The 26,321-nt window shown below is 42.0% G+C and overlaps 1 protein-coding gene across 1 annotated transcript in view; it reads left to right on the top strand.

Moving 5' to 3' along the window:
• TRABD2B (TraB domain containing 2B) overlaps window positions 1–19,922 on the top strand; it is a 281,940-nt gene extending 262,018 nt beyond the window's left edge. The window contains exon 7 of the mRNA XM_084527650.1: window positions 15,555–19,922. Coding sequence (XP_084383776.1) covers window positions 15,555–15,777 — 223 coding nt within the window. The 3' untranslated portion in view covers window positions 15,778–19,922. The remainder of the gene's footprint in view (window positions 1–15,554) is intronic.
• The last annotated feature ends 6,399 nt before the right edge of the window (window positions 19,923–26,321 follow it).

The following is a 26,321-nucleotide window of genomic DNA, read 5'->3' as shown; positions in this document are numbered from 1 at the left end:
ACTTCAGCTCACACAGTCTTTCTGGTCTGATCCGAGGTTATAGCTACAATCTGAAATGGCCTCATGAAAAATGAGTCATCATTTAATGTCACACATCATTATTAGTATTTACTTTCAGCTATACCTTGGAGATTGTCCTTTCCTTTTTGTTCTGTCTTAACAGCTGAGGCATTTGAGTTGGCACCCCTGAGTGGACTGTGTTTAGATTTGTGTGTTTGAAGGTTAGTACCGCTGTGGAGGATGAGAAAGCTCCTGCTCTGCCTTCTCCCTGTCTCTGACAGAGCTAAGATTTGCTGATCTCCTGGGTAATAGGCTTCACTGAACAATTCAGTGAAGGCTATTAAAAAAGTAAAAAACTGATGAAATGTGTGGTTTCCTCTCCCATCTGCCTCCTTCCCTCCAAATCTAAACAAGATGAAAAAGCCCTGCCTGGCTACAACTCTTGTTTGAAATTGTTTGTCAAGAACCAGAATGAAATGGAGATTTCAAGTAGCAGGATATTTCTTCTAACTACTTGATTTTGCAGAAAGGTGCAGATCTGAAGTCTGTCATTGGGAGGAATTTGAATGGAGACAGTATTAAGACCCTAGCTAGCTCTTGTAGCCAGAAGTCAGTTGGGGCAGCGAGGAGTAAAAACCCTCGTGCTGTAAGGCTGTAGTCTGGCACACAGAGTATGTTATTGTTCCTGTTGACACTGTGTTAGCTAAGCTTCTCCTTGTAATATATAATTAATTACAGATCGTTCACTGGCTTTTCACGAAGAGCTGCTAAGTAAATTGAAAGAACAGAGATGCCTGTGATGTTTCAGAATAGTGAGCAAAGGCCAAATCAGTGGCGCACCTTTGTTCTAGGTCAGGCAAACAGTTTAAGGTTACAGACAAGCAGCCCAAAACAATAGAGAACCTCTCCCAAGAGGAGTGGGAGCATTACAGCTCCCGTGGCCCTCAGCAGGGTGGGAGGGAAGCTCCCTGGGAAAAGGGAGGGAGGGGAGTTAGTAGCTGGAAGGATGCTTCAGGAGGCGTGAGGTTTGGAAGGAGCGATGGCAGCTGGAGGATGTGAAAGAGAGAAATGCAGTGATGAGAAGAAAAAATTAGGAAGGACATCATGGGCAAATCAGACGTTCACTCCAACTGCTGAGGCAGAGATCTGGGCAAAGACAGCATTGGGAAGACACTGAGGATGCACAGATGCTTCACTTGTATAGAAAAGAAATTCAAGGAAAAGAATCAGACAAGAGAAAAAGAGATTATTGTCCCAGGTGTAAGCTTAGCCCTGCAAAGCCTGCCATTAATGGGAAATAAAATGAATTCCCTCTGTAATTGGAAACGGCATTTCTCTGATAGCCCAGTGCAGACTGTTCAACCCCAGACGAATGCAATAACATCACAAATATCAATTTCTTCTGGAAGCAACAATTATTTTAGGGGAAAAAAATAAAAGTTATACCAATGATAGATGAAGGGAGACAATGTGTAATAAACTGCACTAAGTGTGCCTGTGTAGAGTGAGCCTTATCAGTTTGGATGGAATTTAAGCACTTAGCCTGTTATCCTTTCTTTCAAGACAATGCAGTGATGGAAAACAGAACTCTGTCAACTCAGACAAACTTTTAATTTTACTTAACTGCATCTGAAAGGTAAATTTCAGTAAATGAATCCAAATTGCTTCCTTTTCACAACACACGGTGCTGAAATACAGTACTTAACTTCATTAAAGAAAAGGCTGCTTTTCTTTAGAGGAGACCTAGACACTTTTGAAGTCTAACAGGTAAATTGTGGTCAGATGATTTCCCTCCATATGGTGGCTTTGAGATAGAAATTTCCATCACTGGGGCCTTGTTTGTTTAAATTACCCTCTCTGCCTCTCTGGTAAGGACACTGCACAGATTCTGCGTGCCCACTGATGTGGGATCCCTCCCTCCTCCAGCCTGTCCCCACGCAGCCAAGCAATCAGTTGCCACCATTGCATTTGCCCCGTGCTCAGCCTAATCTTAGCTAAAGGCTGGGGATTAGGAAGTGCTTCAGGAGCTTTCTGACTTCTTGCAGGGTCCCTGTCTCCCTGAGGGGCTATTCCAGCAGGCAGGATCAGAGGTGTGCTGAAGTCGCACCTTCCTCCTCTTGTCACATCGCTGTTTGGGGCTTAGCTGGGGTATGTGGCTCCCTGGCCTTCCTCCAGCACTTCTGTCTGCCATTTCCTTCGCTGTTCTCCTGGAAGGATTTCCTTTTCAGGAAGCTTTCACGATCACAATCCCTATCAGCAACTGCCTCCAGCCTCCAGGGCATGGCATAGAAATACCTACACATCAGAGAAACCTCGTGGTTTGATAGCTGGGATATGAGACACCTCCGTCACGCTGAGTGGTCTCAATACACCTCCTGGAGAAATTCTCCATCCCAGTTCCTCTGCAGACGGCAGCATTGTATGTCAAACCAGCCTAAAATCTGCTCCTAGTTTGGCCAGTTTTCAGTGAACTCTTTTGGATATACAGGGGCCAGAAGATGGCATTTTGGCCACTGAAGCAGCGTGTCCATAGGTCCTTCTCTCTCCCCCCATTGCATGCCTCTCTTGAACATACCATCGTGCTTCTGGGAAAGGGTCTTCAGCTCCTCCTGAGCAAAACATGGCCTAGTCTGTATTTTCCTCTCCTTAGTCTCCTACCATTTCCATTCGATCCCCTCTAAGATGGGCAGATGGCTTGATGCCTCTTTTACACAAGCACCGATGTTGGTACCTCTCATCCTGCCCTTCACCCAGCCCGAAGCACTCAAGCCCTCCCGTGGAAGTAAAATAACAGCACAGGATAACTCGGATAACTTGGTGCAATATAAATAAGAGGCAAATCTCTGGACTGTAACATATGATACAGTGATGACATATCCCTCATCCCTAGATGTTTTCTGTAGAGGTTTCTTGGATTATCAGGTTGGTCAGAGTGCACAGAATGTATTAATTAAAGCTGTGAAACCCGCACTCAGCACAGAATTCTCCTGTGCATCGCAATAACGGATGGGAAATCTTGACATTTGTGTCCAAAACTCTAGCATCTCCATGCTAATAGACCCTCCCTGTCAGCAGGCCATGAGTGATAACTTCTTTCCCCTCGTAAAGTCAAGGAATTACTTTGTTATTCTCCAGATGGGGCTGCAAAGATGTGCAGGCACACTTTCACCTGCTAGACCCACAAAAAAGATCTGCACATTTTGCTTCGTTCTGTTGATTTCACGTAGTTGAATGTTGCTGATGTTTGCATATTTATTTTCATTATGATTTGTCTCGTCACTGATATAAATGATCAGTATGTGTACCCTATGTTAATGAAAGCTAAAAATACGTGAAAATAAAATCACTAGATATAAAGAACACTGAAGTTTCTTGGAAATAGAGATATGATTGGGATATATATAGATTTCAGTTTTCTGTCATGAAACGAAATTCTTTATTGGTAATGTGTTAGGTATTTTATTTTCATAAAATTTAAGTCCATCACAAATATTAAATCCATATTTTTGAAGGCAAGCAAGTAACAAAATTGGAGCACATAAAAGCTAAGATTTTTGAGCAGTGAGGTATGCTTCAGCACTGGATATCCAAGAACACTTTCTGCTCCTTCCTCCTCAATGCTGATTAAGGTTGAAAATACAAGATGTTTTATGGAACCTATTAAGAGATTTCTCTTCTTTCTTGTTTTTTTTTTTTTTTTTTTTTTTTTTTTTTTTTTTTTTGGTATATATTAAATAAAGGTAGTCCATATTCCATGTTTATATGTGCCCCATTTTTGTGTACTTCTGACTTGGACGAAATGTAGCCCTGCCATAGCAAGTCCTTTTAAGCCTTTTTGAGCCACTGCATCTGCCTGATGCAGCACAAATAAAATGTTTGCTTAGGATTCAGTTTCAAAAACGAGCAGCTGCTGAGTTATGATAATCTCTTCACTAGCACTGCTCAGTGATGCACATCCCCACTTGTTCCACTGTTTCTTTCAGCCAGCACGGTCTCATTTCCTTACCCACTGCCAGCACTCCTCTTAATCTTGAACAGCCTGTTCACTTTTCAGTTCTGTGGTTCTCCATTTTCTGCTTGAATTTTCTTTTTCTCCCATATTTTTTTTACTTGCCCCGTTTAACACTAGCTACATGTGGTTGGCATAGGCCATGGAGCCAAGTACAAAGGGACCCCTCCACCATAGCCATCTATAAATACACTCCCTAAATTGCAGTTCTTGATACAAAAAGAGGCTCTCCATCAGCAAGTTTATTTTACCTACAGTTTATTTTTATGTTAATATTAAGCTACCATGATTGAATAGGTTAGACTCTTTTGAGATTCCCATCCATAACTGCTCCACCATAAATATTAGGTTTCAGGATTGGAGCTCTCGTACAAAATGCCTCCTGTGCAGAGAGGCAAAAAAGGAGAATGTTTATTCCACTGAAAGAGTTAACACTAAATGAGTTTGTCTGTCTTCTGTGTTAATGCAAGGCTTTTTCTCCCTCTATTTTTAGTCTGTACCAGCAGCATATCCCACTGTGGTCTGGTATGCAAGAGCTTTGCTGTGAGGTTTGCACACACTTGTATTTTTGTGTTATGAGAACAGAGCATTTGTGTGTTGTTGGAGTATGTGTTCTTCAGCATCTGAAAGGGAGTGCAGGCTGTGCATGTAATCCATGCACATGTTTATTGTTGCCTGTGAATAACCATGTACAGCAAATGGGCTCTGGAAGAAAGCTTGTTAGCAGATGTCTTCATGGCCCTTCCAATTCATAAATATGAGCCTTGACATTTATATTTTCCATATTCAGGGCTTTCACTGGCCAGATGTTCAGAGGATTGTCTCCTTGGAGCATTTAATTATGGCTCCTCATGGCATATTGTCTATCGCACACACAAAAAAAAGAAAACTGTCTTTCTGACTCATATCAAACAGATAAGAATAAATGCTGTGGGTACCCTCAGGTAAATGGAAATCTTCTAAACCTGGAATGCACTTTAACACAGTTCTACAAAGCTGTTCTTATTCACTCAGCTGAAAAATAAGTTGTTGGGTTTAACAGGCAAAGAAAATTCAATACACAGTAGCACTTCTTCCCTGCTGTTTGGGTTGGGTGAAGAGTGTGGTTTGTGTTAAACTTGCAAGGCTGACTGCAGTCGCAGATGCTGTAAGAAGTGCTGAGTAGGCTTATGCCCAGGGTGAGCTGGATTTCTTAAACACAGAAGTGGGTAGTAAAGCACCTGCGCTCCCTAAATTGCAACACTTGATACAAAAAAAGAGGTTGTTCATCAGGAAGTTTTGTTTTTTCCCTATTTCCCATCAGCAAGAAAAGCTAATAGAGCCGTGTCAAAAGCTGGGCGTGGGTTGAAGGTGGGACCTCTGAAATTAAACTGTTTGCTGTGTTAAAGGCTGGCTGCCTCTCCTCTCTGACAATACACAGATATGGCAAAGACATCACTGGCCATATAAAAGCTAGCACAAACCTTCATCTCAAACACTGCAGCCCTGAGCTGAACTTAGGCATTTGAGTGACCTTCGTATTTAGCAGGTATCTAAGTACCGAAGAGTGCAGATGTGCTCTTTCTCAAGGTTAAGCTTCAGGCTTAGCAGAGCTAAATAAAATCCATAACATAGCAGAAATATCTTCTAGTGAAGGCACTTGGATACCGTAAAGAAAAAGAAATCTGTTGTTAAAATTCCAGGGAGATGCACATGTGAAACTGTCAATGCAAGACCAGAGGAAAAGGGCAAAGGATAAGGGATTTGTTTTGGGTTCTGCCATTCCCCTTCTGAGTAGTGAGCTTTGTGCCCTGTGAAATTGAGTGAAGCAAAGTACGACAGAGAGGAAGATGACATTATTGTTGTGGTGGGCAGCTGGCTTATAAGAGGGGCTTAACCGCAGTTATACTCTGGTAGTAGGTTTATCTAAGAAGACAGATTCATTGTAGAGTGAAATGGGAGGAAACCTGATTCCCTGCCACTCCTGGCAGTGCTGAAAACCCAGCAGGACCTCAGAGGGCAGCTGTGGTCTAAGTCCAGTTACTGGGATGAAGGAGAAGTAGGGTTTATTTAAATTCATATGGTTTTAATGCTATAAAAGCTGGGTTCCTGCAATTATGAAAATGCCAGGCCAAATTCCCATTTCACTCAGATCTCCCCTTTACAATTCGTGAATAACTTAACTGAACAAAGTAAGCATTATACCTGGGGTCTGAGCCCGCCACGCTGGAAAGCAAGGGAGCCAAGCCAATTTCTGGAGAGCTGCTGGATATCAGGGATGCTTCGCATAGTGCTACCATGGGGAGGCACGGTGCAGACCATGCTCACAAAATTCTTTGGCTCCGTTCCGTGGAGACACTTCAGGGTCCTGGTTATGATACCTGGCAGGGAAAGCTTTTGCGGCCTTTCCAGCACTTCAGGCCAGCAAGTGGCTTTTCGTGAGTCACCAGTGGCATCTCCAGGCCTTCAGGGGGTTTGGCAGAGTTTGTGGAGAAGGAGCTCGTGTTGCGTTGGTATCATCACAGTTGCTTTGCAAGCAGCAGGAAGAATCCCAGCCTTGTGGGCATTGCAGCAATTTAATGTCCTTCGCATTACTGCCTGGTAGATGTGCCCTATGAACCTTTTTTTATTTATTATTTTGAGAGCGAGTCTGCTGGAAAGAAAAAGAAGGCAGTGCTTTTGTTCAGTGGAACAAGCTTGAATTCAATTCTGCTCCAAATAACAGGTTCGAAGATCTGACCCAACCTTAATTATTCTTATTAAGAGAGACTCTGGAAAAATACAAGCAGTGAGGAAGAAAGTGAGCCCAGTGAATTAGAGAGAAAAATGTGATACAGACCAAGCAGAGAGAAAAAAAAAATGTTATATGGAGATGGAAAAAGAACAGGGAGAAGGAAAAAGAAAATTAAAATCAAATGGAAAAATGCAGTATGTTGGACATCCATTTAAGCCAGTTTATATTTTGGTTGTTCATTCTGTTCCTTAATACATTGCACAGGCATCTTCTTAGCTGAAATAATTGTGTGTCTTAGAGAACAGTCTTGGAGAAAATACTTAATTTGACAGGATGTTTTAGGTATTTCCCCAGTACTGCCTATTCTAAATCATTTTAAAATCTGGAGGGGAAAGTCGATATCTTTTACAGTGTTTAACAAGAAAGTGACAGGGTCAAATATATACATCTCTATGAACGTATGTGTTCCCCAAGCACATCTAAACATGCATGGTTAATTCTGTGCATCTGCAAAAAATATTTGAGCCATAGGGCCCACACAGTACCAAACAAACACTTCAGTGCACATCGGAGAGGGCAGACCGAGTCACTCTGTTTCTAATTAATTGAAAGGTTAAGCCCAAGAAATAAGATAGGGATTACGACTTTGACCACCCCAAAAATTGCAAATTGTTTTGTATGTTGGGCTGGTTTAATGTGAGGGACAGTTTGCGAAATACAGACAAAAGAGAAAGATTCTGCTCATGCTTGCGGTTTTGTTCAAAACCACCTGATTGCAGTACTATCAAATGAACCCTTTGCATGTTGTATATCAGCAGATTGCCCCAGAAACAGCACAGATTGCATCACTGGCAAGATTTTTACCATTCTAAGATCATCTGTATATTCAAACCTTGATGTTCTTGCTTACTTTGGCTATAAATACTGCAATCATTATCTGTCCAATGACCAGTGGAAGAAGTATTTGGTTATTTGAGCCATGATGATGAGTGCCTTAATTGCACATACAAATCAGGTACACAACCAGATGTGTACAGAAGGTGGGGGTGAGTTTGTGGATGTTTTTGAGGCCACATCACTATTCAGGCTCTGGCGAACTCATCCTGGCTCAGACGTCTGCGCAGAGCCCGTGAAACAAAGGGCTCTGAGCTATCCCCTGTAAGCAAGGGCCAGGCCCTGGGTAAAACTGGGATGCATTATCCTGGCTCTGTGATTGCCTCGTCCCAGTGCAGAATCACAGGGGGATATTCTTAGGATATTAGAGAATCATCAAAGCATTTCTTAGAAGGGCAAAGGAAAGAGCTAATGTTGTCATCTCCTGCCTCAGGACCACCCAGACACTCTACAACAAATCATGGGTCTTCAGCTACAGTATCTTGAATTATTGTTCACAGGGATTTTAAAGAATTTCATTTCTTTTTTTCTCCTTTTTTTTTCTTTCCTTCTTTTTTATTTTTTTTTTTTTATTTTTAAGGATGACATGTAGTTTCCTGACGGGCTGGTTTTAATAAGGTCAGAATCTTTGTTGTTGCCAAATCAGAGAGGAATATAACATCTTTAAGTCATTAGATGGGAATGGGGTAATTACTCAGAGGGTGTGCTTCAAAGGTTATTGGTTTTTACAGCATTCTGTGTATTTACACCACTCTGCAGTTGTCTGAAAAGGAGCTGTGGGCCTGATTCTGCTGCTGCCACGTGTGGGTGCAGGATTTGTGGGTGAGATATTTGCAAGGTTTTCTTGCAGCATTTCAGGGCAGGAGGTTGAATAGGGCCATATGCACTCTCCAGTAGGGATGGGGGAAACCTAAACCTGACCACAAAGTACAAATAAAACTTTCCCACCTGCTGAAAGTTCAGTTCAGAAAAGTGCCTTTGGAGTGCCCTGTGCTGGAGATGCTTCTCACCTGCTCCATCCTTACCTGCTGATAACATGCACATCTCTCTTTGCACCACGCTGTCCTCATGCCTGAGGGACCCACAGGCTGTGTCACCGTGACAGCAAACTCTTCTCCTCACCTTTCCCCATCTCCGATGCAGCATTCCCCATGGCCTCCATCCCTCTCCCCTCCTCTGGCCCCACAGCATAAGATACGCTTTGCCCTAACAGGATGTCCCACCCATGCCTGGAAGGACCTTCTGCCTTTCGGGAGGTCCCTGTAGCATTCCGCCCCAATGCAGGTGGATGTCACAACAGGGCTGAATTTGCCATCACAAAGGTGTTCTGCAGGTGGCCACCTGGGCCTATAGATTGGAGCAAGAGCCTGAAAAGTCACTCCATGGTGGGTACGTGCTGGCGGTGTCACACTGAAGCTTCAAGGTCTCAACTCAGGTCAGAGTCAGGGGAGGAATAGAAGTGAAGTGCTTTAACAAAGTTTTGACAGTTCATTGATGGGTGTTGTGGGGATAAAAACCAAATCTCCCAGCTCCAGCCCCTGGCCCATCCACAGAGGGGGGACAAAACTGCTCCAGGGACATCAGAGACATCGTCTTTCTCCTAGAGATCCTAACGAAGAGTGGGGCTATCAGGAGATGCACTGCCCTTTGCCTGTACACGGGGCTTGGAGGCTCCCAAGCACCCACTTTAAAAGGGGGAAGAGCTGTCTGTCCATCTCCATCAGAGCCAGAGCCATGAAATAAAACTGGATCTGAGCTCCAAGTTGCTCTCAGGTGGGGATATGGTTCCCATTTGCATCTCGTCGGAAGGCAGGCTCAGATGGAGAGCGGCAAGTTGTTGAAATGCCCCCGATGTTGTTGCCTGACCCCTCTTATCGACAGCGTGGCTGCAGCTGCCTGTCAGTGACTCTCCGGCTGTGCTGCTCACAGGGAGGGTGGATTCTTGCTCTGTGGAAAACGACCAAAGAACTGGGGTCCCAATGACCCCAGGGTAAAGAGAAAATAATAGAGGTAAGGCTCTTCCTTGGCTCATCCCGCGTTCTCTGTTGGCCACAAAGCAGTGTGTGAGATAGCTCACTCATTGAGACATGCAAAGGCAGTTTACTACACTGCTGCGAACGCGTAGTGGCCTCCCCTGGACCAAAACCCAATTCTTTAATCTGATCCAGGTTGGATTTTTCTCCCTTTTTTTTTTTTTTTTTTTTTTTTGATGAACTGAACCTTGCCAAAGCATGAGCCTCTTGGCCTTGATCCCATAATGGGCTTTAGGACGTGCTGAGTTGTAGGTATGTGAAAACTAACCTTGCTGGGAGCACTCGTGCTTGCAGTGCTTAGCGTCCTGCTAGTCTGGGACCAGGACACTCAGCATCTTGCAGGATTTATCCCTCAGGCTGCAAGAACAGTGTCCATGAGAAAGGCAGCAATGAAGAAAGACACAAAGATTGGGAAACTGTAGCTTATGCTGATCTAAAGAGCCCCTTCCAGAAACACATTGAATCTTAATCTAAAAATATCAGGAGATGGAGGCTTCACATTCCCTTTCAGAGGTTACAGTAATGGTCTTCAAATTTTAAACCTTGTAACATTTCTAGTGTGATTTTTTTTGCCCCAGCTTACTCTTTTTTTTTTTTCCTTTTGGTTAAGCACCTACATTATTTTTTTTGGGGGGGTATTTTTTTTTTAGAAGGGTGGTGAGACTTCTTGCCAGGCAGTTTGTTTACATACCACAACAGGTTGGTCACAATGCAGATATATTTTTCAAATCTTGATTAGTAAGTTTTGGTGACATAAACAAGTCTGGTTAGTTACAAGAATAATTGTCTTCACTAGCAGGACGTTATTTCTGATCAGCAGAAAAATTATGTGATCAACTCCTTTCACATCTGTTCATTAAATAAAAAGGAAAAAAAAAAAAAGGCAAAATTTGTTTGAAAAGAAACAGGAAGCATATGCTTAATATCACTTAAAAAAATCATAAGGTTAACATCAAATCACAAATGCAAAACAGCCATTATTGTATTTACTCAAAAAATTTTCCTCCAGTTTACTAGCTCATTAGGGTTTCAGTTGAAAAATGCATGTTTTCAGGGTTCAATCTATGCTGGCACATCATCTTGATAAGCTTCTTTCATCAGATGTTGTATTGTAAGAAAGGCTGTCTGAGTCCACATTTGTTTACATTTATTAAAAATTCTTGTCATGTGTTTATATAGCTCCTTTGATCCAGAAAAATCCCCAAATACTTTGTAAGTTATGCTTAAAAAAGGCCACTTCCTCCGCCCTGAACAGAAACCATGTTGGGACTGAAAGATGGCAGCAGATTAAATGTGCATAGAAATATCCCTGTAATTGAGCCAGGGCTCAATCCTTCAGTGTACCACCAGTTTTCCATCAGCTTGAGAACAGTTACTGGGAGTATAAGGGTGGTTTGGGGGCAAAAAGCAGTTGAAAAAACATCTTCCTAGAGATTGCAGAGGGGCAGCATGTGAAATAAGTGTCTTCTAACTGGGAGCCAGAGCTTCTCGTGCACTTTCTTTTGCTGATTATTATATTATATATATTAAATATATTATATATTTGGCTGGTAATACCTCAGAGAGACCTACAGGTCCCAGTTTGGGGCAGCTCACTTCAGAGAAGATGCAGATCAACCAGGCAGAGTCAGGGGGGAAGAGAAGAAAAGATGGAGGGAGAGCACGTGAGGACTTGCAGAAAAAGGCAGAGGGAATTGTTTGTTTAAATGAGAGAAGGCCGAGGTGAAACGTGGTTAAATCTTCAAGATATGTGAAAGGCTGCTGAGAGTAGGAATGGAATAAACCTGCCTGTGGGGACAAGAGGAGTCACGAACTTGTGCTGTAGCATGGGATATTTGGTGAAACATTAGGCAGTAATTCTGGATGTCAAGTCTCTCTGCAGAGACTCTTGAATTGCAATCACTGTAGGGTTTTTTTGAGGCTGGATTAGACATACATGTCAGGAGGGGCTTAGATCTCATTCCTGTCTTTGGGACAGATGTGCCAGAAAGTCCCTCCTGGCCCTGTCTTCTGTGATCCTGATGCAGCATCACATGTGGTTGTATGTACCCTGCTTGTGTGAATAAACCAAGTCACACTAAAACTTTATTTGTGAGTTCCTTGCAAAGTCCTTGCAAACTAAACCAGAACAGAAATTCCCCCAAAGGGCTTTGTGTGTGTTTGTTTTATTTTTCAAATTTAAAATGCTCCCACATCATCAAGGTGCTTCAACATGCCCCCAGCGTAAAGGACTTGACTCATTTAATTGGATTCAGTAGGGTCTGTTCACAAAGCATGTGCCTGGGGCCCCATTTTTTGGGAAAGTTTTACACGTCCTAATGGTGGTAAGACAATGTATGACTAATGCACTGATTTGAAAAACTGCTCTATTATCTGATCAAAAGTACAAGCTCATGAATATGATACCCCAGGTCATTTGGCTAAACGGTACCTGGAGTCTTCCAAATTTTTAAAACAATCCCATACACAGAAGCAAAAAACAGGCATACGAACAGTGGAGCCAGTGGTTGCCTGTTCATCATAGCTCATGAGGAATGTTTTATTAAAGATGTTTTTATCAGACACAAAAACCTCAAACACGGAATATCCTGGGCTGGCAAGAGAAGGTGTGATAATAATTCAGATTATTATCCTCCAGATCTGTGATTCATTTATATTATTCTCTGAGTACATTTCAGGAATGATCAAAACCTCCCTGAGGACAGTGGAAAGTGTCCGGTTGAGTTCAGGGGTCTCTGTTTTTGCTTTCATCTGAGGGTCAGTGAGATCCTATGTACAGAGGCAAACAGGCTCAGAGGGAGTTTGGAGAAGCCATCTCCTGTCACCCGAGCCACCACTAGGATTAGTTTGTAATCTAACATGGCTCTCTAGACCTCCTCCATAGCCCGCAGGAACAGAGGGACCCCCAGCCACACTACGTACCCATAGGGACCTACACTGGAATGAGGCAGACCACCTTCTGGAGATGCTTCTCTCCCCATTTGCTATAGAAACAGCCAAGTTGCAAGCTTGAACCAGAGGTTTTACGAGGAGTTTTGTAGCATTTGTTAGAAGGGTCATTTGCTTTAATTATCTCTAAACTACCTTGGTGGTAGGCTAGCGTGCTAAAAGTAGAGCCGCATTTAAGGAAATATATGGCTAAACCAGGATTCCTTTGCTATTAGCATGCCTTGTACACATGCATGGAAACTCACTGTTATCCCCTCTTAAATCACTTAAGGATTTTTTAGTAACAAATAACTCCACCTAACAATATTTGTCCTAACAAAGAAGCATTTATAGAAATTTAATGTCTTGAAACCAACAAATGACCTCACTGACTGAGAAGAGGGGTCAAAAACTTCTCAGGTCTTTTGACAGGAAACCCAGGATTTCAAGTAAATTGTTTTCTTTTTCTCAAAAATACCTTTTTTTTCAAGGGAGGAAAGAGAAAACAAAAACAACTAAAAAATTTGACAAAATACTTCTGGCAGTTGACTAGAAGATGGAAGCACATCATACAGAAATGCAAACTGTTGATTTAAGGTTTCTTTAGGAATTCCTTAGAGGTAGTTGGCTGATGAATGGGCTCAGCTCTCTGGCCAGCCTGATCCCCTTCCCCAGACATCTCATACAGTACGTCCCCAAGGTGCAGAAAGGCAGTCTGTGCAAGGGACATGTTAGTCTCAAAGGCGGATGAAGCCATAGAATGAGTCAGGAGTAGGATATACCCAAAGTGTATGCAAGTCCCATATGGCACTGTGGCAATAATTTTTAAATTGAAGTTGAAAACCAGACCCTTCTTGCAGTCTGAAATTTAATTGAGGGCTAAATTGCTTATTTCTGTAAGTGACAACCTAAAGAAGATTACAAGCACCTTGCCCATACATACTAGGGAAAAGTGGTGCAGAGTAAGAACCCCAAAGCTGTGTACCCTCTATCATCATTGCTAGATCTCTGCACCACAATATCACTCAAAAGGATAAATGAGATCCGGATCAAAGGTTGGAGCATGACGGCATTTCTGTTGAAGTACTCAGCATGTGTAGTTTTGTCAGAAGTATGCTTTAATGATGCTTTATATTCGCTGTGGGTATGCCATTCATACTTGATGTTACATACATTACAGGAGCCTGAATAGACAGTACCTAATCTGCCATCATTTTTGCCAGCACTAAATTAACTGCTCAAAAACACTGGACAAATCTGAAACAGCAGCATTAACTTATCCCAGATCTATGCTTTCTTATTAAGTGGCTGCAGCAGTTTTGATGCAATAACACAAGTTCTAAAGCTGTATGCCCTATATCATCAATTAAAGATATAAACCAACCACTTGTTATGGGAATTTAGATAAGAGCTTTCTCCAGCATGGCTAGATTTCAAATTCTTTATTTACAGCAGTTTGTACCTCTGGAACAAGTACCACTTCTCACTGTCAAGAAATAACGCTGCTTAGATGTATTATCTGCTCTCATGAAGCAATTCCCATGTCTTTAATTATAGACTGTCTTTTCTTTTTGCTCTAATTCATTACACATTAGTTAAGATCACTTCTAGCAGCATAACAACTGTCCCGCCCAGAAGATGTGGTGACAGTGTAAAGAATGAGGGAAGAGCTGAAATGAATTATTCCAAAACTCGGGGTGAAGTGTGACACACAGTGATTGTCTGTTGCGTTTGATGTTGACCTGCCTGTGTCAGTGCCCTCTTCTGGGTGGACTCTGGTCTTCTCACGGTTTATGATTGACTCCATGCTTGTGAAGTGTCCAAGCTAGAAGCTCGAACCGATGGTGATGGCAATAGGCCATCTTATTAATGCTCAGGCAGAAAAAGACAAAAGCATTCACTGCTACTAAATTGTCTTTCTGCACACGGATCTGGAGCAAGGTATTGTTCCTTTTATCTGATGTTATGCAATATGCAGCCTTTTTTTCTCCAAGGTCTCAGATAAGTAGCTAAATAGTTATAGGACTGCATAGCTTCTTACCCCATAAAAAATGATGTGAGGGCTGTTTTAGTAACCCTGAATCCCCTCTATGGAAGATTTAAGAAGTAACATGGAGAATCTGCAAGTATTAGTGTCACATCTTGTTTTCAGAGGAACTTGTCTTTTTTCTCCTTGCTCCACAGCAGTGCCTTAACTCCAAAATCCACCTTGCGCAATCTTGCATGCTCAGTTATGCTGCTCCATGACAACTGGTGGATTATGGATCAGCTGAAGTGGGGTGCAAAGGAAGCATTTAATGAAATGGAGATTACAATTTAAAACTTCCTAATCAATTGCAAATGGATCTTTTTGACCTTCATTGTCATGGGAATTGTGATGAATTCCAACGTGCACATTTAAAGCAAAGTTCTGGCTCAAGCTACAATCAATAAGCACCACTACTGAGGCAAAGCTGCAGCCAGGGAAACTTCACATTGAGTCTGGTTTTGGCATTATGATAGGATCCAAAATGTCTTAAAGCCAGGAAAAGAAAAGAAGCTGCTTGGTCTCCTGTGCTCAAAGTTATCTGTTTTGTAAGGGGATCCTGGAAAATTCTTTATGGTTTTAAGACAGGGGAAGGAAATGTTTTCTGGCCCCTCCTGGACTTGGTATCCACTCCATGATGGGTAAGGCATGGCTGTGAGACAGGCCAAATTTTGAGACCTTTGTTGGTGAGAAAGTATCTAAGAACATAAGAGCTGGGTCATCCTGGTGGATTCTACCAGCAGCCGGAAGCTGAGGGACATCCTGAATCAGATCTGTTTCCAGACCATCACAGTTACTGTCCCCTGGGGATCTCTCTCCGTATCTAATACATGCAAATAATAATAATAATTGTGATTGTCATGGCTGTTGTTACTACGTATAGAATGACAGATCACAGAGCAGAGATAAGGGCTCTCCTGTTTAATTTCCTTCTCTTTTGTTTTCTTGTAGCACCACCACGTTGCCTTCCTACATCAGGATAACCAATGGCTACATCACAGTCAAACCTCCCATTTGGATTTCCAACCGGCTGGATCAGAGACCACACTCAGACCGCCCATCCCAGCCTCAGCCGACGAGCTCAGCTTCAGCCACCGTTTTATGGCCATCAATAACTTCTCCTCTCTGCGTGGCCATAGCTTCATTTCTTCTCAATCTACTGCAGCCTTCCTGACCGCATTAGGATTACGTGCAATCCCTTGGAATAGAGAAGAGAGATAATTTATGAATGAATTGGAGGTTATGACAACATTTGCAGACTGGACCTTCTCAGTGAATCAGTAGTGCCTTCTAGCTGATTTTGTCTCTTTGCCCAGATACATTTTGAAACTCTAAAGCTTTATTGTAACACTGACTTACATCTTCTTTTTGTAGAAGGATCTTTATTTCCCATAGTGCTATGGGGTTTTGTAAAATATTCATGTTCATATAAAGAAAAAAAAAAGAAAAAGAAAAAATGTATTTATTCGACTGGTAAACTTATTTTTTCTTGTTGTATATGTTAATAACATCCCTAGTAATCAGTAGTGATGGTGAAACAGATAAATTAATATTTCCTATATTTGTTTTCTAACTGACAACTCTGCAAATGCCTGAACTGACACCAGATGAATGGCTTTTTTCTTTAACCATTACTTTCTACAGCAAGTATCCAATAAGTACATTTTGCTGCATTTCTGTATTTTTCTTTTTTAAAAAATTCTTATTAACATAACTGAAACTGAATAAAGCAGATCCTGCTCTCTGTGGCCTATGCCCATTAGAAAAACTTGTGCATTCTTAGCTCAAGTCAGCTGCTATAACCTAAAATTTCAGATATTTTTATATGATTTAGTAAGTCATTAGTCAAAATAACCCTCTAAGATCCCCTGTTGTCTTTAACTCAGCTATTTAACTTCTCTGGAAATTACCAATTTCCATCTTTGCCCTGGGATTAATTCATTATCTAACTCAAAACATCTTTTTCTTAATAAAATATTTCATTTTAAATCTGGAATTTTCCCAATGGAATTATTTTCTTCTCTCCCTCATCTTATATAAATAGAAGCCCACAGTCTTTCCCAGCATAAATGAGACCAGAATTTGGTCTGTTTATAGGTTATAAAAATGCAGTTTCCTGCTAATCTATAGAATTGCTTTGCACCAGTTATTAATGCAAGTGGGCAACCTGCAGGCAGGGAAAAAATGTCTAGAAATTCATCATCATCCTGCTATTGTGCTTAGAGATGGTATCTCCATGCTGAATTAAGATTTGTCCAAAATTATTTCAAGACCACAGGAACCAAGCCCCTTTTGTCATGGAGATGTGCAAGAACTTTCCTGTTTGTAGACTATGGTGCTTCTGTTGACTATGATGGAAAAATTAAGACAATTTGCATGTAGTGCAAAATTTGCTCACTTTCCAAGCAGCTACTTTTCAGTAATCAGAAGAACAACATCTGTGGGAAAAAAACAAGTCCATCTTTAAAACTACCATGCTTAATAAGGCATGCTAACTTTTTCCCCAACAAAACAAGATGAAAAATCACTTTTGATACAGAAGTTTCAAACAGAAAATTAATTTTGCTTGAAATAGTCTTTTTTTTTTTCCTGAAGTCATCTACAAAACAAAAATCTGAAATCTGTGATGAAAACATCTTAGTTAAAAAGAAAATTTAAAATTTAAATGTTTTTAAAATGTGATGCAAACCTTTTTTTTTTTTTTTTAATGAAAAAGTAGTGCTTTTTTACCATGAAAAAAATAGCAGATAATGATGACAATAACACTAATACTGGTAAAAATCTGACTGAAAACAGTCATGTCACTTTCCCACCAGCCTCACAGCGTGGTGTTCAGGACTGGAGACAATTCTATGTAATATTCAAGTCTCCTCAGTGAGAGATGGTTTAGGATACACGGTTAGTTTGTCATTATACCAGTGAATTCAAGAAAGGAGTTAAGGGAATTATTAGACTGTAATATTCACATGGTTTTATTTGAAACCATGATAAATATTGAGCTTTTTCACCATGCATCCCAACCCACTGCTTTGCAAAGGTAAGGGAGAATACAGATGGCTTTTTTGACCTACTGCACATCATGACCTCTAGCTTTTTTTCTACTTTTGCCAGAAGGATGTGTAGATTTGTGGTCAGTTTAAGTGGGTACAGCAGCCAGTGCTGTAAGCTACCCCTATATTTTAAAGTACAGTAGTTGATAAGGCTGAATGGAAAACTTTGAGCTTTGCCACGAATGTGAGCTTCAAGCACACCCTGTGCATACCTTTATATTGTGTATTTTGGCTAGCAGAAGATCAGAGATGTTAGTTTTGGAGAGAAGCCATTCACCTTGCATAATATTTATTGCACTGGGATGGATATTGGAAACATGTTTTGAGAACTTTCATTTCAGTTTTATTTGCGCTATTACTCTAGAAATGCCTTCATTTGAATATAATAGCTTAACAGACCTTCAAATTCAACCTTAATGCGCTTAAAAAGATTGGTTCTCCTGCTGTATTCAAGACAGAGCTCAGACCCGAATAGTAATGTATTATTCATAAAAAGAGAGCAGAAAATAACATAGGCAAATCTTAAGGGTGATGATAAGTTACATAGTAAAAGCAAATAGCCAATGAACCGAAGCCCATTGAATTTTATTTGTTATAGTCTGATCAAGTCCAGAAATGATTCTATGGTACCATCCCAGAAATAGTTCCAGGTGTTGGAAAACTTACAGAATAAATAGGCTAGACCATAAAAAGATAAGAGAGAGAGAGAAAAAAAAAAAAAAGAGCAGAAAACAGAATCAAGTTGTCCATAACCATAAGGAAAACCACCAACAGGACCAAGACTGGGACTTGCAGTTCTCCTGTTCCTATCCTGTGGCTTTCTCCAAAGGCCTGTGAGGCTTTTAGGAATATGATGAGCACAGATGTCACCACGCTCACAGCTGTCACTATGCCACACAGAATACTCGGTTTGTCACTAATGAGTTTTTTGTGAATCACTTCTCCATTGGACAGTAATGCTAAATACTTACTAGCTCAGATATCACGGCATGTGTGGATATCACAGTATGTAAATAGCTTGGATATCAACGTATGTTCTGACATATGTGCATTTCTTGGCATTTTGTCTGTAATTCCTGTGAAACGAATGAATGTTGCTGGAGGTCACCAAATTTCAATTGTGCTCGTGCCCAGTGTTTGTCATTCTGCAGTGCAGGTTTCAAAGCAAGGTGCCTTCTGGGTTTGGAGTCAACACACTTGACTTTTGCTAGCTAAAAGCATCTAGTGCACCCAGTCATCTGAGCTTCCTCTGGGTAGGGGAGAAGAAACCACTTGTGATAAATACAAGATTAAGTAGCTTCCCATAGATAGCTCAGGAACCCCACGTGAACAGCTGTAGCGCAGTTCGCTGACCAAGCATTTCTTTTATTCTGTTGTCTTCCCTAAGGTGTGACTTAGGGTAACTTTTGTTGATCCTTGGTGTGTAAGCATAGCAATACTAGAAAATGAGACCCTCACTGTGATTGATAGAGTATTTATTCATCAGCAATAGCAGCTCAGTATTAATTAAAATGCACCAGTACTGGTGTGTTTAGCACAGATCTATGCACATCCATTGCAATGGATCATGACTATATTCCATGTGAGTTTAGAGCGTGTATCAGATTTGATGCGAGCTCTTGAAGTAACACTGACTACCGGCTTCATGGGACTTCAGTTTTATTCTGTGGGTTTCTCAGAAAATGGGGAGCCAACTGCTTTGTCTCTTCCTAAGGGAAGCTCAGATTCCCATGTAATTGCAAGATTCCAGGAGCAGTGGATTTAAAAATAAATGAATAAATCCATGCTATATAAAATAACAAACTTTGATGGTACTATTTACCCGTGAGAAACACAATCAAGAGAGTCGTGCAATGTGTAGCAATCAAGGACATTTTGATGTGGTCAAGTCCAAAGCTGAATGAATGCATGATTCATCCTTTCAACTCAGCTACAGCTGACACTGCTGCAGCACACAGTACCTGTAATGGTAACATTATAAAGGAATGCTAATTATCTGCCAAGCTATTGCCCCAGTAGAATAAATATCCCATACCACTAGCAATAGATTTAACTTCTGCTGTTTCATTGTTTTAATGCTTTTCTTGCCAGTGTTTAACTATAGATGCTGTATTAACATGCATTGCCACTTGAAGAACCAGCTAGTAGGCTGGGACAGAAGGTATGTTATATTTTACAACTGATGTAGTTCTCTGCAATCCCTTGGGCTGTTGAATAATGCAATACCTCTTCTGGAAATAAATGATGAACGTGATTTATAAATATGCTTTATACAGGTGTCAAAAATCTGCTTTGTTGAACTTCCCTTCCCATTCCTCCAAGCTCCGCTGTGATTTAGGAACACCCAAGGTACAGAGCTGTGTATTTATCTAAGTTCTTCAGTATACAATTGTGGAGAGAGACAGAGGGGCAGGCGGCGGGGAAGTGAGAATTAAACCTATGTTTAGTGCATTGATTAGTCAAATGATATGTCCCCATCAGTCATTATCATGTACCACTGATAGGGAGGAATTTCCTATCATGTATTTACATTAGAGAAACCAAAGTGCCAAAGTCATTATCTCAGCATAAATGTTATCATTCCTAACTTTGCTTAGTACCATATTTCTATATTATATCCAAAAAGCATATGAGCTTGTCATATCTCTGAAGTGATCAATGTTCCATGGAGTGTGTTAGATTTCAGCTTCAATTTAGGCTTGTTTCAGCTTAACTGGAGCAGAAAGCCAATTTCCTAATTTTGAGCATATGGGTGTGGGTATGTGTGTCTGTGTGTCTGCGTGTGAGCGTGTTTTGTCCCAACCCAAATGCAAATATTCCTGTGACTAGCTTTTCAGGAGGTACTTTAATCTAACTAAAACCAGTGAGATCTTTCCAATTAGCAGTCGATACTTTTCTGCCACAGGAATGAACAACCACCCTGCAGATTCACTGAATTTTAAATTGCACATTTGTCAGTTTTCAATTCAAATGTATTTCAAATATTTTTTCCTGTTCCGCCTCCTGCTTTTGTGAACTGTTTTGAAGAGTGTAATAAAAAGATGCTTTCTAATATTATTTTGTCAAAATATTTTTGTAGCATAATATATTAATAAAATGTTATTATAAATCCATAGCACAGGAATCGTGTGTGTCTGAGTTCTTTCTTTTGCACTACAAGCTAGGGAATCGCTGAAAAGGGGAATATTCAGTCTGCAGCATTTCCTTTTGTTCAAGACCAACTTTGATGATGAGGAATTAATTCTCTGGGGAAGGTTTCTTATAGAATAATGCAAATAAAAAAAAATAAAATAAAAATAAAAATGGACCTGTGTCTCCCTTGGGGATGGCTCAGAAGCTACCTCTCCGCACCAAGGTGCAGTGACACAGAGCTCTGCTCATTTTTCTTGGCATATTCCTTTCTATTCCTGCATCCAAAGCCTGCCTCACAGCTGACATTTCAGACTTCTTCCTGGTCACAGGATTGTTGCTTGCTTATTAATTAGGTGCTAAATCATTTGCTCTTTAACACACTATTTTGGAGAGGACTCCACCAGCAAAGCTGGTCTAGAAATATCCACCACAGGAAACAGCGCAAGTACTTGAGCTAGTCTGAAGTGAACTAACTAAGGCACAGGAAGGGATCGCCACTGAAACACAGAGAGGAACCTCTCTAAAAACATGATAAAAAAGACTCCATTGCTTAAAATACACCCAACAACCTCCACCATGGGTCTCTGAGCCAGTCCAGAGTCCACATGGTCCAGCCCTGGCCCTAACCATCCCTGCCCCTGGCCAGCCTCTCACTGCCAGCTATTCCTGGCCCTGACCAGCCCCAGTCTGCCAAATCCTTTTGCTCTTAAGTGTTCTGCTCAGCCACAGGTCTGAAAAGCTGAAGAACCTTCCATCAGCACAGCCAGATATTGGCTCAGTGGTGCAGTTTGCTTAAGCTTCTCCTTCCCTTGACCCCTGTCTGTACTCCTAGGCTGTAATTGCAGCTTTCTACTCCAACGCGAGATTTTCTTGTTTATAGATTTGCACTGGGAAGAGGCGAAGCTGTGATGAGAAAAATTCAGGGCAGACAGTTTGGGTTTCTTGTGGGACAGCTCGGGATCTGTGCTACTGTCCAGCAGCCCATCTCCTTTTTGGATCAGCGCTTCCCAGGACTCTCTGGTTCCCAAATCGCCCAAGTGCCAGCCACAAGAGCTCCCCTCGCTGAAGGGGCTGGGTGTAGCTAAATGAAGCCTCACTGTGACTCCAGCTTTCATTTTGCTCAGCAGTTTCCAGGATTTTTGGCTTGTGAACTCATAGAAATTTTCCACTCAGAGTGCAGACCACCCCCTGCCCCAACTGACTTGTGATATACAGAAGTGCCTTCTCTGAGTCTTCTGCTGCAAACGCTGCAGAATTAGGCCAGAGATCACCAGGGGCCTGGGGACCACAGGCAGGTGTGCCTGAGCCAGCATCCTGCACCCTTCTTTTGACCAGGCTGAGGATGGTCATAGAGAGCTGCATGGTGCAGAAATAGCCAAATGCAGTCTGCTGTGATATATATCTCTTGATATATTTTTTTCCTTTTGATCACTTTGGGCTTTAAATAAAAAGCAGCATATTTTTGGTTCTCTCTGTCCGAAAAGCATTTAAGTGGGTGAAAAATATTCCCAGGAGAGATTTTGCTTTTGTAGGGGTTAGGAGTCATTTTCTAGCAAAGACCTCAAGCATAACTTGTGTGTGTGTCTTCTTTTGGTACAATGCCTTTTTTTTTTTTTTTTGTCTGCTTTTCTTTGCCTTTTTTTTTTTAAGTGTTTTGTACTGTGAGCATCAAAGCTAATGAAGTCTCTTTTTTTTTTTTTTTTTTTTTTGTCTTTCCCTTCTACTCCAGGTATTTATTGACAATTGATCTTATTAACTTACCCTGTACTAATAAAGCTTCCCTGCTGCCTATTGCCTGCTGCCTGTTCTTATGAGACTCCTAGAAATTATTATACTTGAGACCTCCAACCCCACGTAAGCAGTTTTAAGAATTGCTGGCCAAGGTGCAGTTCTAGAAGACAGTGATCACATAACCATTGGCATTCTAGAAACGAGTCCACAATGTGGCAAATGTATTGAGGCAACACATCTGAAGAAAAACACATCATTGCCCGTGCATTTAACCACTACTGAATCAAGGCAGAGGTGTTTTTATTGCACTTGATTTGTGGAGGGGCTGAACATATTTTACCAAGCAGGGGGAAAGCTGGTGTTTAGCTTAAGGTTACGGTGGGCTGTGCCTCTAGCCGCAGATTCCACTGAGGACTTTCCCAAAGATGTGCCCACCTATTGCAGCCACGGAAAGGAGCTGTGGGGCATCTCCAGGGGCTTGGCTGGAGCAGAGGGGACTGCTTAGAAATATATTTAATGGTGAGAGCCCAGTTGGGTGTACAGACGGAGCCAAAAGAACAGCAAAAATCACAGAGGATATCCAAAGACAAAAATAACCAGACACCCATAAGTCTGCTGCCAGTAACTGAAACAATAGTAATGGAAAAAATAGTATGTGTATAGGTTGCTAAAGAGCTGGATGGTGGGAATATGATTACTTAATTTCACTGGGGTCTTAAACTGTAAAACACTGAAAGTTTTTATTGAGCATTACAAATTCTGTATTAGCTTTTTTAACAGACTGTTTCTCTCACTTTAAATAGGAGCCCTGCGGTGTCTCCCTGTGCATTCAGTGAGTGTCAGGCGCTGGGTTTTGGAAGGGCAAATAGCAACAGAAGTGCAAACACACACAGGGCCCGTCCCACCTGCAGCTGGGCTGAAGGTGCCTGGCCACCAGGCATGCCCCCCCTGCACCAGCCTGTGCCCAAGGATGTGCTTAGCAGAAACACCTGGAGAGCTCTGTGGGCTTCAAGCACCAGGACTTGAGGACCATGGGACAGACCTCAAGGCTCAAGGCCTAGCACTACCACCACATTTTGTGGGTGTAAAATAGGAGTCAGGACTCAAACCCCCAATATCTTTAAGTTAACCTGTGCCTTCATAACACCCCATAAACTTAACAAACCATTCTGCCCTTTCTCTGGGTGTAACACCTGGCAAACTGCATCATGTGTGCAGTGAGAGCCAATGTGCAGGCAGAGGCCTTCCCCTGACTGCAGTGGGCTTTGCACCAGGTCCTGAACACCTAAGGCATTTAAGCAGCGTGTCCCAGTCCTGCAAGTATAAACACCTTGCCCTAAGGCATGCCAGCACTTTGCTAGGTTAGTCGCCTCTTTTAGGTGAAAACCACCGTCCAAAGTACTTCAGTGTATTCCACTTTCACATTTAGCATGGATCAGGTTAAACTGGCAGAACAAATTACACAAGAGCCAAACCTCCATCGAGCTGATTTCCAGAGGAATGATAACAATAATAACAGCGACAGTGAGTTCATGCTAACAGCCCTCATTCACACCTGGAGCTCCCTGCCTTCGTGGAATGAGAAGCAGTTTGAACAAAGGGACCAAGATAATGTGAGAAAACATCAACAGCAGGCCGATAGAGGCAAAGTAAATGAAAGACAGATGTAGAAGGGAAAGTGGGAGCTTTCTGCTTTGATTTGCACAGACCCCATATCTTTATTGTCCTAAGGAATATCAGTTTGTTGTCCTAACAGTATCAGTTCTCCAGTCCTCTTGCATGACTTATGATGCACCTTTTCCTCCTTCATATGAAACCCATTGGTTTTAATTATAATGTGATGGATGCACAGCCCAAGATAGTGCTATGTGGGTGAATTATTTGAACAGCAGTGCAGTGGGCTCTTTTGCTTTTCAGAGATTTCTGCAGCTGTTTATCTTGGCAGGGGTAGGTTTGTCCCCAGCTTCATCCTGTGTGAAGTCCTTTCCACCCACTCAAGTTAGCCTGTGCATTCACCTCATTTTTAATGGGAGCATTATTATCTTCTACTACGCACTGGCAAAAGCATCTCTCAAAAGGGGATAAGGCAGAAACCCACACCTACCCGTCCTTCTTGAACAACTGTCTTCATTCCCAAAGTAGGAAGCGAGCACTTTGAGGAATCTGCCAGGAATTGTTTTTCTCTTAGCCTCAGTCCAGACCAGAAGTGGACACAGAGGCTGTGATATCATCGCTCAGACAGAAGGATCTTCTTGAAGACGCATTAGTTCAGATAATGTGCGCACCGGAAGCACAATAGCTGTGGTTGTGTGGTTGAATGACGGACAAAGCTAGTTGTGTTTCCTGGCTGTGCATTTGCCTAGCATGGCCCTGAGAGCAGGATCCAGCCCACACAGTGACCCTTTCCTGCTCCTGCATTTTCCTCCAAGGGAAATGCAAATAGTTCATGAAGATCCATACTTTTTTTTTTTTCTTGGCCCTGCTTGTGGCCATGTGTGTTGAGTCAATGAGAGGAAAGAGGGTTGGGTTGGAGACTTTTCTCTGCTGACGTTATGCAGAGCCTGGGGCTAGAGACGGGGCTTGGTTGCTCACCACTGGGAGGATGATGAAGAGGCACCATCACCTGTGCCCTTCCACATGGCCAAGTGAGCCTGTAGAAAAACAGGCAAAGTGAGATCATGATGCACGTGGAGACAGTAAAATTCTGGGAGCTGGATGGATTGTGCCTTCACAACACTGTCCTTCACTTTCCTTGAAACCACAGCCTTCCTGGCTCATCGTCACACAAAAGCAGTAACTCTAAGGGAAGGGGGAGAACACTACAGTGCTGGTGTTAATGGAAGACTCAGACACAAAGACAAAAACGCATACCAGGCTTGGAGACTCTATAGCACACTGCCAGCAACGGGCCCTGCTTGAAAGGAAAGTACCTATCTCAGCATGCAGTCGAGAGGAATAATAAAACTCCAGCCATTCAGAGGCAGGGAAGAGGAGAAAAACACTCATAAATGTGCTGGTTTATGTTTCTCCTGAACTTTGAAAATAATTTTTCTCTCCTTCTCAGATATTACTCACAGAAGCACATGATACCGTATCTGGGAAAAAAGTTGGGTGGATGGAAATGATCTTTGGGGAGAAGGAGAGGAGGAAGGGAGCAGCCACATATTTCTCTGTGTGCCTTTCTCACCTTGCCCTTTCTCTGAGCCTGAACATACAAATGAAAGAGTGGGGGAAAAAAAAAATGAGCACTTGGGTCTAGCCTAAGGCCAGTGGGAAGCTTTCCACAGCCGTCTGGTGGGTTCAGGGAGCTGACCTCACAGCTCCACAATCTCCCAGTGCTCCCACTCTGCAAGAAGCTTGATTTCTCCCATAGGCACCAGATAAATGATTTTCAGCATATTTTCCAGTCTCAAAATGAAAGAGAAAAAACTGAGGGACTAATGAAAGTATGCTCATAAACAACACTGAATGGGAAAGGCTACGCTTGCTATGGCTTTAAAAATAAAAAATGCAGTTCTTCCAAGCACTTCTGAAGCCTTGAGTTAGACTTCACAACACCCAGAGGTGTCAGGTGAAGGAACAACCCCAGTCCCACCGTAATAAGGTGGGAAAATGAGGTGGACAGGGGATTTTATGACATGCCTGAAATCACAAGGGACAGGTGTGGGATCAGGACTCAAAAGGCAGCCTTTCCTCTATGGTACACTGTTCTCAGAAGCATGGCTCATTTATTTCAATTAATACAGCTTTATAAGAGCTCCCCTGCCTCCTTTTTTTGGCATGAACTGCTGCAAAGACAGTGAAT

This window comes from Aythya ferina (genome assembly GCF_964211825.1).
Source record: "Aythya ferina genome assembly, chromosome: 8".
In the NCBI taxonomy this organism is placed as follows: Eukaryota; Metazoa; Chordata; class Aves; order Anseriformes; family Anatidae; genus Aythya; species Aythya ferina.
This window is presented reverse-complemented; position numbering and strand designations above follow the sequence as displayed.